This window comes from Ovis canadensis, chromosome 1 (genome assembly GCF_042477335.2).
Source record: "Ovis canadensis isolate MfBH-ARS-UI-01 breed Bighorn chromosome 1, ARS-UI_OviCan_v2, whole genome shotgun sequence".
Classification (NCBI taxonomy): Eukaryota; Metazoa; Chordata; class Mammalia; order Artiodactyla; family Bovidae; genus Ovis; species Ovis canadensis.
Window position 1 is genome coordinate 262,745,169 of NC_091245.1, and position 18,004 is coordinate 262,763,172.

Sequence of the window (18,004 nt, forward strand, 5' to 3'; positions counted from 1 at the left end):
TTTTGAAATATAATTAACCAACAACACTACATTAGTTCCCATTGTACAGCATAGTGATTCATTATTTCAGGATGTTTCAAAATGATCACCATAATAAATCTAGTTACTGTACAAAGATATTACATAATTGTTGACTGTATTCCCTATATTGTATATTTCATAACAGTGATTCATTTATCTTGTAATCTCCCTCAGTTATTTATTTCCTCCCTCCATCCTTCTCCACTCTGGCAAACACTATGTATTTATGATTCTGTTTCTGTTTGGTTATGTTTGTTCATTTGTTTTGCTTTTTAGATTCCATATATGAATGATACCATACAGTACTTGTCTTTTTCTGTCTGACTTATTTCAGTTAGCATAATACCCTCTAGGTCCATCCATGTACTTGCAAATTCCATTCTTTCATATGTGTGTGTTGTGTGACCCCATGGACTGGGGTCCACTCTTTGCGACCCCATGGACTGTAGCCCGCCAGGCTTCTGTGTCCATGGGATTTTCCAGGCAAGAATACTGGAGTGAATCACCATTCCCTTCTCCAGAGGATCTTCCTGACCCAGGGGTCAAGCCTGGTTTCCTGCATAGAAGACAAATTCTTTACCACTTGGGCTACAGGGAAGTCCTAATTCTTTTTATATGACTGTGTAATATTCCACATATATATGGAATATAGATATATAATATCTTCTTTATTTACTCATCTATTTAAGGACACTTAGGTTGCTTTGATATCTTGGCTATTGCAAATAATGCTGCAATGAACATTGAAGTGCATATATTCTTTTTCAGATTAGTGTTTTCACGTTCTTCAGATAAATACTCAGGAGTACCACTGATGGATAGTATGGCAGTTCTAGCTTTAATTTTTTGAGGACTTTCCATAGTTTCTTCCTTAGTAGCTGTAACAATTTGCATTTTTTATCAATAGTGCATGAGGCTTCTCTTTTTTCCATATTTTCACCAATACTTGTTATGTGTTGTCTTTTTTTTTTTTTTTTTTTACTTTGGAATTTTGTGGTGTTTTTTGCCATACATTCACATGAATCAGCCATGGGTGTACATGTGTTCCCCATCCTGAACCTCCCTCCCACCTCCCTCCCCATCCCATTCCTCAGGGTTATCCCAGTGCACCAGCCCTGAGCACTCTGTTTCATGCATCAAACCTGGACTGGCACCTATTGCACGTATGATAATATACATGTTTCAATGTTATTCTCCCAAATCATTCCACCCTCACTTTCTCCCACAGAGTCCAAAAGTGTTCTTTACATCTGTGTCTCTTTTGCTGTCTCACATATACGGTCATTGTTACCATCTTTCTAAATTCCATATATATGTGTTACTATATTGTATTGGTGTTTTTCTTTCTGACCTACTTCACTATGTATAATAGGCTCCAGTTTCATCCATCTCATTAGAACTGATTCAAATGCATTCTTTTTAATAGCTGAGTAATATTCCATTGTGTATATGTACCATCATGTATATGTATCCATTCATCTGCTGATGGACATCTAGGTGCTTCCATGTCCTAGCTATTGTAAACAGTGCTGCGATGAACATTGGGGTACATGTGTCTGTTTCAATTCTGGTTTCCACAGTGTGTATGTCCAGCAGTGGGATTGCTGGGTTGTATGGCAGTTCTATTTCCAGTTTTTGAAGGAATCTCCACACTGTTCTCCATAGTGGGTGTACTAATTTGCATTCCCACCAACAGTGTTAGAGGGTTCGTTTTTCTCTGCACCCTCTCCAGCATTTATTGTTTGTAGACTTTTTGATAGCAGCCATTCTGACCAGTGTGAGATGGTACCTCACTGTGGTTTTGATTTGCATTTCTCTGATAATGAGTGATGTTGAGCATCTTATCATGTGTTTGTTAGCATCTGTATGTCTTCTTTGGAGAAATGTCTGTTTAGTCCTTTGGCCCACTTTTTGATTGGGTTGTTTATTTTTCTGGAATTGAGCTGCAGGATTCTTTGTCAGTTGCTTCCTTTGCTATTATTTTCTCCCATTCTGAAGGCTGTCTTTCACCTTGCTTATAGTTTCCTTCATTGTACAAAAACTTTTAAGCTTAATTAGGTCCTATTTGCTTATTTTTGCTTTTATTTCCAATATTCTGGGGAGGTGGGTTATAGAGGATCCTGCTATGATTTATGTCAGAGTGTTTTGCCTATGTTTTCCTTTAGGAGTTTTATAGTTTCTGGTCTTAATTTTGATCTTTAATCCATTTTGACTTTATTTTTGTGTACAGTGTTAGAAAGTGTTCTAGTTTCATTTTTTTAAAAGTCGTTGATCAGTTTTCCCAGCACGATTTGTTAAAGAGATTGTCTTTTCTCCATTGTATATGCTTGCCTCCTTTGTCGAAGAAAAGGTGTCCATAGGTGCATGGCTTTCTATTTTGTTCCATTGATCTATATTTCAGTCTTTGTGCCAGTACCATACTGTCCTGATGACTGTAGCTTTGTAGTATAGTCTGAAGTCAGGCAGGTTGATTCCTCCAGTTCCATTCTTCTTTCTCAAGATTGCTTTGGCTATTTGAGTTTTTTTTTTTTTTTGTATTTTCATACAAATTGTGAAATTATTTGTTCTAGTTCTGTGAAAAATACCACTGGTAGCTTGATAAGGATTGTATTCAGTCTGTAGATTGCTTTGGGTAGTATACTCATTTTCACTATATTGATTCTTCCGATCTGTGAACATGGTGTATTTCTCCATCTATTTGTGTCCCCTTTGATTTCTTTCATCAGTGTTTTATATTTTTCTATATATAGGTATTTTGTTTCTTTAGGTAGATTTATTGCTAAGTATTTTATTCTTTTTGTTGCAGTGGTGAATGGAATTGTTTCCTTAATTTCTCTCTCTGTTTACTTATTGTTAGTGTACAAGAATGCAAGGGATTTCTGTGTGTTAATTTTATATCCTGCAACTTTACTATATTCATTGATTAGCTCTAGTAATTTTCTGGTGGAGTCTTTAGGGTTTTCTATGTAGAGGATCATGTCATCTGCAAAAAGTGAGAGTTTTACTTCTTATTTTCCAATCTGGATTCCTTTTATTCTTTTTCTTCTCTGATTGCTGTGGCTAAAACTTCCAAAACTATGTTGAATAGTAGTGGTGAGAATGGGCACCCTTGTCTTGTTCCTGACTTTAGGGGAAATGCTTTCAATTTTTCACTATTTTTTTTCACCACTGAGGATAATGTTTTCTGTGGGTTTATCATATATGGCTTTTATTATGTTGAGGTATGTTCCTTCTGTGTCTGCTTTCCGGAGGGTTTTTAAAAATCATAATTGGATGTTAAATTTTGTCAAAGGCTTTCTCTGCATTTATTGAGATAATCATATGGTTTTTATTTTTCAATTTGTTAATGTGGTGTATCACGTTGATTGATTTGCAAATACTGAAGGATCCATGCATCCCTGGGATAAAGCCCACCTGGTCATGATGTATGATCTTTTAAATGTGTTGTTGGATTCTGTTTGCTAGAATTTTGTTAAGGATTTTTGCATCTATGTTCATCAGTGATATTGGCCTGTAGTTTTATTTTTTTGTGGCATCTTTGTCTGTTTTTTTGATTCATGGACCTGACATTCCAGGTTCCTATCCAATATTGCTCTTTACAGCATCAGACCTTGCTTCTATCACCAGTCACATCCACAACTGGGTACACAATGGTGTGATCACTCACCTAGAGCCAGACATTCTGGAAAGTGAAGTCAAGTGGGCCTTATAAAGCATCACTATGAACAAAGCTAGTGGAGGTGATAGAATTCCAGTAGAGCTATTTCAAATCCTAAAAGATGATGCTGTGAAAGTGCTGGAGTCAACATGCAGGCAAATTTGGAAAACTCAGCAGTGGCCACAGGACTGGAAAAGGTCAGTTTTCATTCCAATCCCAAAGAAAGGCAATGCCAAAGAATGCTCAAACTACCACACAATTGCATTCATCTCACACGCTAGTAAAGCAATGCTCAAAATTCTCCAAGCCAGGCTTCAGCAATAGGTGAACCATGAACTTCCAGATCTTCAAGCAGGGTTTAGAAAAGGCAGAGGAACCAGGGATCAAACTGCCAACATCTGCTGGATCATGGAAAAAGCAAGAGAGTTCCAGAAAAACATCTATTTCTGCTTTATTGACTATGCCAAAGCCTTTGACTGTGTGGATCACAAGGAACTGTGGAAAATTCTGAAAGAGATGGGAATACCAGACCACCTGACCTGCCTCTTGAGAAATCTGTATGCAGGTCAGGAAGCAACAGTTCGAACTGGACATGGAACAACAGACTGGTTCCAAATAGGAAAAGGAGTACGCCAAGGCTGTATACTGTCACCCTGCTTATTTAACTTCTATGCAGAGTACATCATGAGAAACACTGGGCTGGAAGAAGCACAAGCTAGAATCAAGATTGCTGGGAGAAATATCAATAACCTCAGATATGCATACCACCCTTATGGCAGAAAGTGAAGAGGAACTAAAGAGCCTCTTGATGAAAGTGAAAGAGGAGAGTGAAAAAGTTGGCTTAAAGCCCAACATTCAGAAAATGAAGATCCTGGTATCTGGTCCCATCACTTCATGGGATATAGATGGGGAAACAGTGAAAACAGTGTCAGACTTAATTTTTGGGGGGCTCCAGAATCACTGCAGATGGTGACTGCAGCCATGAAATTAAAAGATGCTTACTTCTTGGAAGAAAAGTTATGACCAACCTAGATAGCATATTGAAAAGCAGAGACATTACTTTGCCAACAAAGGTCCGTCTAGTCAAGGCTATGGTTTTTCCAGTGGTCATGTATGGATGTGAGAGTTGGATTGTGAAGAAAGCCGAGTGCCGAAGAATTGATGCTTTTGAAGTGTGGTGTTGGAGAAGACTCTTGAGAGTCCCTTGGACTGCAAGGAGATCCAACCAGTCCATGCTAAAGGAGATCAGCCCTGGGATTTCTTTGGAAGGAATGATGCTGAAGCTGAAACTCCAGTACTTTGGCCACCTCATGCGAAGAGTTGACTCATTGGAAAAGACTCTGATGCTGGGAGAGATTGTGGGCAGGAGGAGAAGGGGATGACAGAGGATGAGATGGCTGGATGGCATCACTGACTTGATGGATGTGAGTCTGAGTGAACCCCAGGAGTTGGTGATGGACAGGGAGGCCTGGCATGCTGCGATTCATGGGGTCGCAAAGAGTCGGACACGACTGAGGAACTGAACTGAACTGAACTGAACTGAACTTGTCTGATTTTGGTGTTAGGGTGATGGTGGCCTCATAGAATGAGTTTGGAAGTTTACCTTCCTCTGAAGTTTTCTGGTGGAGTTTGAGTAGGATAAGTGTTAGCTCTTCTCTAAATTTTAGAATTCAGCTGTGAAGCCATCTGGTCCTGGGTTTTTGTTTGTTGGAAGATTTCTGATTACAGTTTCAATTTCTGAGCTTGTGATGGGTCTGTTAAAATTTTCTATTTTTTGCTGGTTCAGTTTTGGAAAGTTATACTTTTCTAAGAGTTTGTCCATTTCTTCCAAGTTCTCCATTTTATTGGCATGTAGTTGCTGATAGTAGTTTCTTATGATCCTTTGTATTTCTGTGTTGTCTGTCGTGATTTCTCCGTTTTCATTTCTAATTTTGTTGATTTGATTCTTCTCCCTTTTTTCCTTGATGAGTCTAGCTAATGGTTTTTCTATTTATCTTCTCAAAGAACCAGCTTTTAGCTTTGTTGATTTTTGCTATGGTCTCCTTTGTTTCTTTTTCATTTATTTCTGCCCTAATTTTTTTTTTTTTATGATTTCTTTCCTTCTACTAACCTTGGGGTTCTTCATTTCTTCTTTTTCTAGTTTCTTTAGGTGTAGAGTTAGATTATTTATTGATTTTTCTCCTGTTTCTTGAGGTAAGCTTGTATTGCTATGAACCTTCCCCTTAGCACTGCTTTTACTGAATCCCATAGGTTTTGGGTTGTTGTGTTTTCAATTTCATTCGTTTCTATGCATATTTTGATTTCTTTTTTGATTCCTTCTGTGATTTGTTGGTTATTCAGAAACGTGTTTTTTAGTCTCCATATGTTTGTATTTGTAATAGTGTTTTTTTTCTTTCTTTCCGGTAGTTGACATCTAATCTTACCACATTGTGATCAGAAAAGATACTTGAGATGATTTCAATTTTTAAAAATTTATCAAGGCTAGATTTATGGCCCAGGATATGATCTATCCTGGAGAAGGTTCTGTGTGCATTTGAGAAAAAGGTGAAATTCATTGTTTTGGGGTGAAATGTCCTATAAATATCAATTAGGTTAAACTGGTCCATTGTATCATTTAAAGTTTGCGTTTCATTGCTAATTTTCTGTTTAGTTGATCTATCCATAGGTGTAAGGGGAGTATTAAAGTCTCCCACTATTATTGTGTTACTGTAAATTTCCTCTTTCATACGTGTTAACATTTGCCTTACATTGCAGTGCTCCTGTGTTGGGTGCATATATATTTATAATTGTTATATCTTCTTCTTGGATTGATCCTTTGATCATTATGTAGTGTCCTTCTTTGTCTCTTTTTATGGCCTTTATTTCAAAGTCTATTTTATCTGATATGAGTATTGCTATTCCTGCTTTCTTTTGGTCTCCATTTGCATGAAATATCTTTTTCCAGCCCTTCACTTTCAGTCTGTATATGTCCCTTGTTTTGAGGTGGGTCTCTTGTAGACAGCATGGATAGGGGTCTTGTTTTTGTATCCATTCAGCCAGTCTTTGTCTTTTGGTTGGGGCATTCAACCCATTTACAGTTAAGGTAATTATTGATAAGTATGATCCCATTGCCATTTACTTTGTTGTTTTGGGTTTGAGTTTATAAACCTTTTCTGTGTTTCCTGTCTAGAGAAGATCCTTTAGCATTTGTTGAAGAGCTGGTTTTGTGGTGCTGAATTCTCTCAGCTTTTGCTTGTCTGTAAAGCTTTTGATTTCTCCTTCATATTTGAATGAGATCCTTGCTGGGTACAGTAATCTGGGTTGTAGGTTTTTCTCTTTCATCACTTTAAGTATGTCCTGCCATTCCCTTTTGGCTTGAAGAGGTTCTATTGAAAGATCAGCTATTATCCTTATGGGAATCCCCTTGTGTGTTATTTGTTGTTTTTCCCTTGCTGCTTTTAATATTTGTTCTTTGTGTTTGATCTTTGTTAATTTGATTAATATGTGTCTTGGGGTGTTTTGCCTTGGGTTTACCCTGTTTGGGACTCTCTGGGTTTCTTGGACTTGGGTGACTATTTCCTTCCCCATTTTAGGGAAGTTTTCAACTGTTATCTCCTCAAGTACTTTCTCATGGTCTTTCTTTTTGTCTTCTGGGACTCCTATGATGTGAAGTTTGAGGCATTTAACATTGTCCCAGAGGTCTCTGAGGTTGTCCTCATTTCTTGTAATTCTTTTTTTCCCTCTCTGCTTCATTTATTTCCACCATTCTATCTTCCACCTCACTTATCCCATCTTCTGCCTCAGTTATTCTACTGTTGGTTCCCTCCAGAGTGCTTTTGATTTCATTTATTGCATTATTTATTATTGATTAACTTTTTTATTTCTTCTAGGTCCTTGTTAAACTTTTCTTGCATCTTCTCAATCCTTGTCTCCAGACTATTTATCTGTAACTCCATTTTGTTTTCAAGATTTTGGATCACTTTTACTATCATTATTCTGAATTCTTTTTCAGGTAGATTCCCTATCTATTCCTCTTTTGTTTGGTTTGGTGGGCATTTATCATGTTCCTTTACCTGCTGAATATTTCTCTGCCTTTTCATCTTGCTTAGATTGCTGTGTTTGGGGTGGACTTTCTGTATGCTGGAAGTTTGTGGTTCCTTTTATTGCAGAGGTTCCTCACTGTGGATGGGGTTGGACGAGTGGCTTGTCAAGGTTTCCTGGTTAGGGAAGCTTTCGTCGGTGTTCTGGTGGGTGGAGCTGGATCTCTTCTCTCTGGAGTGCAATGAAGTGTCCAGTAGAGTTTTGAGGTGTCTATGAGTTTGGTGTGACTTTTGGCCTCTTGTATTTGAATGCTCAGGGTGTGTTTTGCATTTTTGGAGAATTAGCTTGGTATATCTTGCTTTGAAACTTGTTGGCTCTTGGGTGGAGCTTGGTTTCAGTGTGGGTATAGAGGCTTTTGGATGAGCTGTTGTCTGATTAATGTTCCCTGGAGTAAGGAGTTTTCTGGTGTTCTTAAGTTTTGGATTACGCCTTCTGCCTCTGGCTTTCAACTTTATTCTTACAGTAGCCTCAAGACTTCTCCATCCATACAGCACTGATGATAAACATCTAGGTTAATGGTGAAAAGATTCTCCACAGTGAGGGCCACTCAGAGAGTTTCACAGTTACATGGAGAAGAGAAGAGGGAGGGGGAAGCTAGAGGTGACCAGGAGGGGCAGTCAAAAGGAGAGAGACCAGTCTAGCCAGTAATCAGTTCCCTAAGTGTTCTCCACAGCCCAGAACCCCCAAAGAGATTCACAGAGTTAAGTAGAGAAGACAAGGGGGAGGGAGGAGATAGAGGCGACCTGGGGGAGGAAAAGGAGAGTCAAAAGGGGAGAGAGAAATCAGGCCAGTAATCACACTCCTAAGTAAGAATAGGTACTGAAGATTGGATTCTTAAAGGTACAAAATTGATAACAAATACCAAAAAGCACAGGTTAAAAATCTAGAGTAGAGGTTACACTCTCAAAAATACAATATTAGAAAAACAAAACAAAATCACAAATTATAAAAAATATAAATATGAAATTTGCTTTAAAAATAGGGTATTTTTTTTGCAAGGTAATAGTAGGTTTTTAAAATGAAAATTAAAGGAGTAATAAAGAACTTAAAAATATTAAAAATGTTAAAAAATGATAATAATAAAATATATCTAGGAATTTCTCTGGAGCTGTTGAGGGCATTGTGGGGTCAGTTCAGTTTCAGATAGTTCTTTGTTCCAGCTTATACTTCTTCTCAAGGTCTATAGGCCCCTTCCAATGTAGCCAATGCTAACTACAGGGTTTTAATCTGATGCACCTGTCACTTCCAAAGCAGTTCCCTCTTCTTTATTTTGACTTCCTCTGTTTGCAAGTCTCTTCAGTGCCTAATTTCCACTCTGACACAGGAGGCGAAGGTGGTCATTTATTTAGGCTCACTTGTTCAATTGTGCTGTGAGGAGGGAGGAACGCTGCAAACAAACATCACTGGCATATGTGGGGAGTGCTCGCAGTGTTTGGGCCACACTAGGTTTGCCCCCGTTCACGGCGTGTGTGCTTTCCCTGTCTATACTGCTCAGGCTCCAGGTTGCTCTGCAGGGGAACTGTCTAAAGCTGGCCCTGGGTTGTGTACACTTCCCAGATCTAAGCTGCTCGGGTTCAGGTTCTTGGGTACTCCACAAAGGCACAGACTCAGTTGGGCCTGTATTTTGTGCCCTTCCCAGGTCCAAGCAGCTCAGGTGACCAGGTGCTTGGCAAGCGCACTCTCCCCAGGTGGGTGGTGTGTCATATTACCTCCTCAGTCCCAGCTGCTCAGTTTCCTGGGTGCACCACAAGAGCACCGCCTCAGGTGTGCCGTGTGTCTCTTTTAGGGGAGCTGATCTCTTACTGCGACCCTCCTGGTGGATGTCAACCATCCAGGATCCCAGGAAGTCTTGGTTAGCAACTGGGAGCCTGCTCACAGTTTGGTGGAGGATGCCGTCTCTGGGGCCGAGGTTGCCTCTCGCCTCCTGGCTCTGGCTGTCGCCCGCCTGCCTCTCTGCCTCCAGTGGGTGGAGGGCCCAGTCCACAGCCAGCTAGCTCTCCTCTGGTATTCACTCAATCCTTTGTTCTGTGAGTGGGCCAGGTTGCGACTTAGAGCTTTTCGAGGGGAAGTTCTCTCTCTTTTTTTCCCTCTCTCTCACTATCCCACAGTTTGGGTTGCTATCTCATGTTAGCTTCCTCAGATGGTCCTCAGGGCATTCAGGCCTGGTCCTTGCCCTAAGCATGCAGCCCAGGCCTCCCTGTTCAGCCCCCATTCACTGCTGGCAGACGGGGAGCATCTGGACTGCTACTCTGCTGGGAGTTGCGGTTAGGCGCGTAATTTTTTTTTTTTTTCCTCTGAGTTATGTTGCCCTCTGAGATTCCAAAACTCCCCACAGACCTGCCAGCGAGTGGGTTTCCTGGTGTTTGGAAACTTCTCCTCCCTCAGGGCTCCCTCCTGGATGGGTCTCTGTCCCTAACTCTTTTGTCTCTCTTTTCATCTTTTATATTTTGTTCTATCTCCTTTTGAAGAGAATGGGCTGTCTTTCTGGGTGCCTGGTGTCCTCTGCCAGCGTCCAGAAGTTGTTTTGTGAAATTTGTTCAGCGTTCAAATGATCTCTTGATGAATTTGTTGGGGAGAAAGTGGTCTCCCCGTCCTATTCTTTGCCATCTTAGGACCGCCCTCTATATTGTCTTTTAGATAATGGCTATTCTGACAGGTATGAGGTGATATCTCATTGTGTTTTGATTTTCATTTTCCTGATGATTAGTGATGCTGAGCATCGTTTGTGTGCCTGTTGGCCATCTGTATATTTTCCTTGGCAAAGTGTCTGTTTAGGTCCTCTGAACATTAAAATTTTTGTGTGTGTTGAGTTATATGAGTTCTTTGTATATTTTGGATATTAATCCCTCCTGAAATGTATTATATACAAATATCTTCTTCCAATCAGTAGACAGTCTTTTTGTTTTTTGATATTTTCTTTCACTGTGCAAAAGCCTTTTAGTTTGATGTAGTTCAGTTTACTTATTTTTGCTTTTGTTTCTCTTCTCTGTGGAGACATCCAAAAATACATTGCTAAGACTGATGTTAAACAGTGTACTGCTTATGGCTTTCTTCTAGAAGTTTTATGGTTTCAGGTCTTACATTTAAATGTTTAATCTATTTTGAGTTCATTTTTGTATGTGGTATGAGAAAGTAGTCCAGTTTGATTCTTTAGCATGTAGCTGTCCAGTTTCCCCAGCTCCATTTATTGAAGAGATTGTCTTCTCCTCATTATATATTCTTGCCTACTTTGTCATAAATTAAATGTCCATAAATGTATGGGTTTATTTCTGGGCTCCCTATTCTGTTCCATCAATCTGTATGTCTGTTTTTGTGCCAATACCATACTGTTTTCATTTTGTAGCTTTGTAGCATAATTTGAAATCAGGGGACATAATACCTCCAGTTTTATCTTTCTTAAGATTATTTTGGTACCTTGGGGTCTTCTGTGACAGCAATTTAATAGACACATGTGTGCAAATACAAGAATAAGAATATATTGGATAGAAATGGAATGTATTTTTCTTATATACGTATTACACAATTTCTAAATCTATTATATTCTTGGTCACAAAGGAAACCTTCACAAACTTAAAAAAGGGATGATTTTATAGGATACATTTTTATTCCAAGTGTAGAATTACCATATGAAAGAGAAATAACAAAAAATTAAGAAATAAATATATTTCAAATAACTCCATATCCAAAGGAAAACAAAACTGATATTACAAATCATAAAATAATAAGCAAAAGATATTATTGCATATACAAATCACAATATATGGCCAAATTTCTGTACAGAGGAAAATTGTTAGCTTTAAATATTTTGGGGCTTCCCTCATGTGGTAGGGAATCCACCTGTGAATGCAGGAGATGTGGGTTTGATCCCTGGTCCAGGAAGATCCCCTGGAACCCACTCCAGCATCTTTCCCTGGGAAATCTCATGGACAGAAGAGCCTTGTGGGCTATGAGTCCAGAGGTTGCAAAGAGCCAGACACAACTTAGTGACTAGATAACAAAAAATAACAGAAAAATTAAAACCTAGTAAAATGAATACTCAACTTTTAAATTTAGGAAAATAGAAAAACAGAGTAATTCACATGCAGTGAATGAATAAAAGGAAAAACCAAGATTAATACAAAATAGAAAGTGTGTATCTGTGTATGTTTATGTGTATATATATATATTCAATTTATATATCATTTGAATGCAAATCAATGGGGAAACAATAGAAACAGTGAGAGACTTTATTTTCTTGGGCTCCCAAATCACTACAGGTGGTGACTGCAGCCATGAATTTAAAAGATGCTTGCTCCTTCAGAGAAAAGCTATGACCAATCTAGACAGCATATTAAAAAGCAAAGACATTACTTTGCTGACAAAGGTCTGTCGAGTCAAAGCTTTGGTTTTTCCAGTAGTCATGCATGGATGTGAGAGTTGGACCATAAAGAAAGTTGAGCATCAAAGAATTTATGCTTTTGAACTGTGATGTTGGAGAAGACTCTTGAGAGTCCCTTGGACTGCAAGGAAATCAAACTAGTCAATCCTAAAGGAAATTAGTCCTGAATATTCATTGGAAGGATTGATGCTAAAGCTGAAGCTCCAATCCTTTGGCCACCTAATGTGAAGAACTGAGAATCTGGAAAAGACCCTGATGCTGGGAAAGATTGAAGGCAGGAGGAGAAAGGGAGGACAGAGGATGTGATGGAGTTGGACTCATGACCAACACCATGGACATGAGTTTGAGCAAGCTCTGGGAGTTGGTGATGGATAGGGAAGCCTGGCATGCTGCAGTCCACAGTGTTGCAAAGAGTCGGACACAACTGAGTGACTGAACTTGAATACATTTATATGAATTAAAAATATTTATTGGTTTTATTATTGTTTACTTGGCTGCTTGGGGTCTTAGTTTCATCATACAGGATCTTTTGCTGTGGTGCGTGGACTCTAGCTGTGGAGCGTGGGCTCTGTGGTACGTGGGCTCAGTAGTTGCAGTGCACCCAGGCTTAGTTGCTCCACAGCATGTGGGATCTTAGTTCCTCGACCAGGGATCGAGCTTGCATTCCCAGCATTGCAAGGCAGATTCTTAACCATTGGACCACTAGGGAAGTCTCCTGTTTATATGTAATTTGGCTGTATGTAATTTGAACAGACAAATAAAATAGATAAAATCCCTGATCAATTGAGGTATTACTTAGAAAACTTTCAGTTATACCTAGATCAATTTCTGTTATGAATTTGGATGGGAAAAGTCTAAATAATGTATTAGCAAACTGTATCTAGCAGTGGGTTACAGGTAACTAATTAAAGCAGAATTTTTTCTATTGACATAGTTCATTCCATGAACTTATTAATGGAGAAAAACTATAAGATTCTGTCTATAAGTACCAAGAAGATATTTGATATAATTAATCAGCTATTCCTGGTTAAAAATGAACATGGATTAAAATATAAGCAGAAGGAAACTGATTAAATGTGATAAAAACCAGTTGTCAAGAGGAAACTATCATAATGAACCATGAAATACTGAAGCATTTCTATTAAAATCAAGCGACAATAGGCATGCCCATCATCACCATATTATTAAACATTGTTTTAGAAACGGTGGCTATTGGGCTTCCCTGGTAGCTCAGATGGTAAAGAATCTGCTTGTAATGCAGGAGACCCTGGTTTTAATTCCTGGGTTGGTAAGATCCCCTGGAGGAAGGATAGGCTACTCACTCCAGTATTCTTGGGTTTCACTGGTGGCTCAGATGCTAAAGATTCCGCCTGCACTGTGGGAGACCTGGGTTTGATCCCTTGGTTGGGAAGATCCCCTGGAGAAGGGAACAGATACCCACTCTAGTATTCTTGCCTGGAGAATCACATGGACAGAGGAGCCATGGACATATTATTAAACATTGTTTTAGAAGCTGTAGTTATTACAATAAAGTAAGAAAATGAAATATCTCATATATATGTAATGTATGATATATAAAAAATATCTTCATTTGTGTATGATGTAAATGTATACTTATAAATTTCAACAGACTCCAGTAAAATTCATTAGAATTAATAACATAGAGTTTCTGGATTAAAGAATGGAAAAATTAGTAGCTTTTACTTGTATCAACTATAATGGATGAGAAGTTAAAATGTAAAAAACAAATCCAGTTCACAATGTTGATAAAAATCTTTAAAATTTTTAGGAGAATGGGAATTCTAACATGTATACTATCATGTAAGAATTGAATCGCCAGTCTATGTCTGACGCAGGGTGCAGCATGCTTGGGGCTGGTGCATGGGGATGACCCAGAGAGATGTTGTGGGAAGGGAGGTGGGAGGGGGGTTCATGTTTGGGAACGCATGTAAGAATTAAAGATTTTAAAATTTAAAAAATAAAAAACTAAAAGGAAAAAAAATAAAATTAAAAAAATAAGAAACTAAAAAAGAAAAATTTTTAGGAGTAAATTTATCTGAAGGACACCAACAAGTACTAAAGTTATGGGAGAGTATGATGCCCTAGGTGAGATGACTTAACAATAAGAAGTGAAAATTTCTAAACTAAGAAATACATTTAGTGGTATTTCCAAGAAAAGCCTATTTAAAAATTGTTGACACTGGGAAAAATGATCTTAAAATGTACTGGAATAATACAGGTCTGAGAAGAGCCAAAAGTTTTTGAAAAAGGAGACTTTGTAGCAGCTTGCCTTTCTGAATATTAAAATTCATGTTAAAACTACAGTGATAAAAGCTATATATTGGCTTGGGAACATATAAATACATCCAAGGGAAAAAATAAATACATCCATGGATATGTTTATATATTTATATGTAGATCAGTGTGTTAACAGATCCAAATGTATATATAGAATTTTATAAATGACAAAAATAACATCTTAATTGAAAGGACAATGGTGGTATATAAATGTTACAGGCATACTTTGTCATCTATCTGGAAGAAAACAGAGCCCTACTTTATATTATACACAAAATTAGATTTCACACTGATTAAATCACTAGATGTTAATAATTAATATAAAATAACTACATGTCAGAAAATAAAAGTTAGATGTGTGCGTGTTAAGTTGCTTCAATCGTTTCTGACTCTTTGCAACCCCATGGTCTATAGCTTGCCAGGCTCCTCTGTTCATGGGATACTCCAGGCAAGAATACTGGAGTTAGTTGCCATGCCCTTCTCCAGGGGATCTTCCTGACCCAGGGATCAAATCCCGTCTCTTAGGTCTCCTGTATTTGCAGGCAGGTTCTTTACCACTCTCCTGGAGAAGGAAATGGCAACCCACTCCCGTACTCTTACTTGGAAAATTCCATGGATGGAGGAGCCTAGTAGGCCACAGTCCATGGGGTTGCAAAGAGTTGGATATGACTGAGTGACTTCACTTTCTCTCTCTTTACCACTAGTGCCACCTGCTGCTGCTGCTGCTAAGTCTCTTCAGTCGTGTCTGACTCTGTGCGACCCCACAGACGGCAGCCCACCAGGCTTCTCTGTCCCTGGGATTCTCCAGGCAAGAACACTGGAGTGGGTTGCCATTTCCTTCTCCAACGCATGCAAGTGAAAAGTGAAAGTGAAGTTGCTCAGTCGTGCCCGACTCTTAGCGACCCCATGGACTGCAGCCTTCCAGGTTCCTCCTTCCATGGGATTTTCCAGGCAAGAGTACTGGAGTGGGGTGCCATTGCCTTCTCTGACTAGTGCCACCTAGGAAGCCCCAAAAGTTAGATAAATTTGTGTATATAAAAGGCTAGAAAACAAAAAATTTCTCTTTTTAAAAAGTGATTTATTATGCATTTATTTAGTTTAGTATAGTGTTGTTTGTAGACACACAAACATGTGGACTTTCTGAATAGCCATCAGTTGGGAAATACATGAATAAGTTATTATATTTTTAACATTAAGCAAATGTTAATAGGAATGAGTTACAACCATATGAATTAATCTGGACAAATGCCCATGATATACTAAGCAAAAGAATCAAGTTGTGTGTAGTATGTACCTATTTATTGTTTTTAAAAAACACAAAAATGAAACAAAAATAGCCTATGTATATGTTAACATAGAGTTGAATACATATAAAGATTTTAATATTGAGTATTGTAGGAGCATGGGATTGGAGGCTGTGTTTATGGCCCAATTTGTTCCCATGAACTTGAAGTGCCTTTGGAATAAAAATCACCAAATCTTTATGCATTATTATATACTTGTTTCTCTCTTTCTGACTTATGTTACTCTGTATGTCGGTCTCTAGGTCCATCCACATCTCACACGTGGATGTGGAATCTAGGAAAATGGTATAGAAGAACCTATTTGCGAAGCAGAACTAGAGACAGATGTAGAGAACAAATACATGGACACCAAAGGAGAAAGGGGAGTGGAATGAATTGGGAGATTGGAATTGACACATACACACGCAGGCTTGTAAAATAGATAGCTAATGTGAACCTGGGCTTCCCTGGGGGCTCAGATGGTAAAGAATCTGCCTGCAAAGCAGGAGACCTGGGTTCCGTCTCTAGGTTGGGAAGATCCCCTGGAGAAGGGAATGGCTACCCACTCCAGTATTCTCGCCTGGAGAATTCCATGGACAGAGAATCCTGGGGGCAGGCTACAGTCCATGGGATCATAAAGAGTCGGACATGACTGAGTGACTAACACACACGCAGACGTGCACAATGAGAACCTACTGTATAGCACAGGGAACTCTGCTCAATGCTATGTGGCAGCCTGGATGGGAGGGGAGTTTGGGAGAGAATGGATACTGTACACGTATGGCTGAGTCACTCTGCTGTGCACCGGAAACTCTCCCAACATTGTTAATTGGCTATACTCCAATGTAAACTAAAAAGTTTAAAAAAATCACCGAATTCTACCCTCACCCCACTTTACTAAGATATAATTGAAATATAACATTGTATGAATTTAAGGAGTGCAACACAATGATTTGATATATGTAGATATGTGAAATAATCACCACAGTAAGTTTATTTAACATCTGTTACCTCACATTGTTACAATTCACTTCTGATAAGGAAAATAAACTAGCACTTTAAAAGTCTGGAAACCACTGGATAGATCAGGAAAACATAAAGTAGAAGGTGTATCCTAGCCCTGCCCTAACTTGCAGTGTGACAAATTTTGCCTTATTTTCTTGTTTCTTAGGTGTGAGTGGTGGTGACTATCTACTGACTTAGGTTACAGCATCATAGTGAAGATAAAATGAGGGGTGAAGACAAACATAGTTTGGAGACTTAAAAGGTGTTGAAATGCAAGCCATTATCCTCAAGAAAACTCTCAAACATTCTCAATTTCTGTGATGCAGGTGACAAAGTCTCCTGAGGAAGCGTCTTCCCTTCCTGATGGTGAAGTGGCAGGAGAGGCTCAGAGCACCACAGAGGTAAGAGTTGGTGTCTTGAACCATCTTCCGGGAAACCTGTTTTACATAGCATGTCTACTGGGTTCTAGTTTTTCCATATCTGTTTGTCTGTCTAGCTCTTCCATCCATCCATCCATCCATCCATCCATCCATCCATCTATCTATCCATCCATCCATCACATCTGTCTATTTATCCATCCATCCATCACACCTATTTAGCTACCCATCCAACTATCTATCCATCCATCCATCACATCTATCATTTCTCTATGTATCTGTCAATCATTCATCATTTATCTCTATCATCTTTTTTAATCTCTAAAATTATAATGCCTCTCTCCGCATAAGCAATAGAAAACAAATACCCCCTAAATATGGAATCCTTTGAAGTTCTCTTCACAAGCCTTAAGTGGATGAATTAACTCCTATTAGGGTCTTTATGACTCTACCATGCCTGTGAGTCGGGTCTGTTCACTGACACTGATGGATCCAATTAGCAATGCTGAGGGTTGGTGATCCTATACTCTAGGAGTTAAGTGACTAGTAAATAGGGGTCTACCTTTGCTTCAGTTATATACTGTATCTAAATAAGGAAACCGTAGCAGTTATGGCCTGGTGTTGTCTTGGAAGTTTATCCAAGGTTGGTGATACCATGGGTTTCCTTTGTGACCAGGGAACAGAGAAGGCTGAAGCAAGTGGAGAACACGAGGCACAAGAAGAGGGTGATGAAGATGCGGGCGACCCTGCTGGATCCCAGGAGAAGGATGTGAGTGTTCGCTTTTCTCACTGTAGTTTCACTGGATCCAGTTCTATTCAATAACCATTTATTGAGCTCTGACCAGATGCTGGGAATCTTTCGGGGCACACAGTAGTGAGCTCAAAAGTGATGAACTGAGGAATT

General features: G+C 38.9%; 1 protein-coding gene across 4 annotated transcripts in view; it reads left to right on the top strand.

The window, feature by feature from the left end:
* SH3BGR (SH3 domain binding glutamate rich protein) overlaps nucleotides 1-18,004 on the top strand; it is a 69,373-nt gene that overhangs the window by 27,373 nt on the left and 23,996 nt on the right. For all 4 annotated transcript variants that reach the window (XM_069566218.1, XM_069566237.1, XM_069566226.1 and 1 more), the window contains 2 exons: nucleotides 17,050-17,124; nucleotides 17,777-17,869. In XM_069566218.1, coding sequence (XP_069422319.1) covers nucleotides 17,050-17,124; nucleotides 17,777-17,869 — 168 coding nt within the window. The remainder of the gene's footprint in view (nucleotides 1-17,049; nucleotides 17,125-17,776; nucleotides 17,870-18,004) is intronic.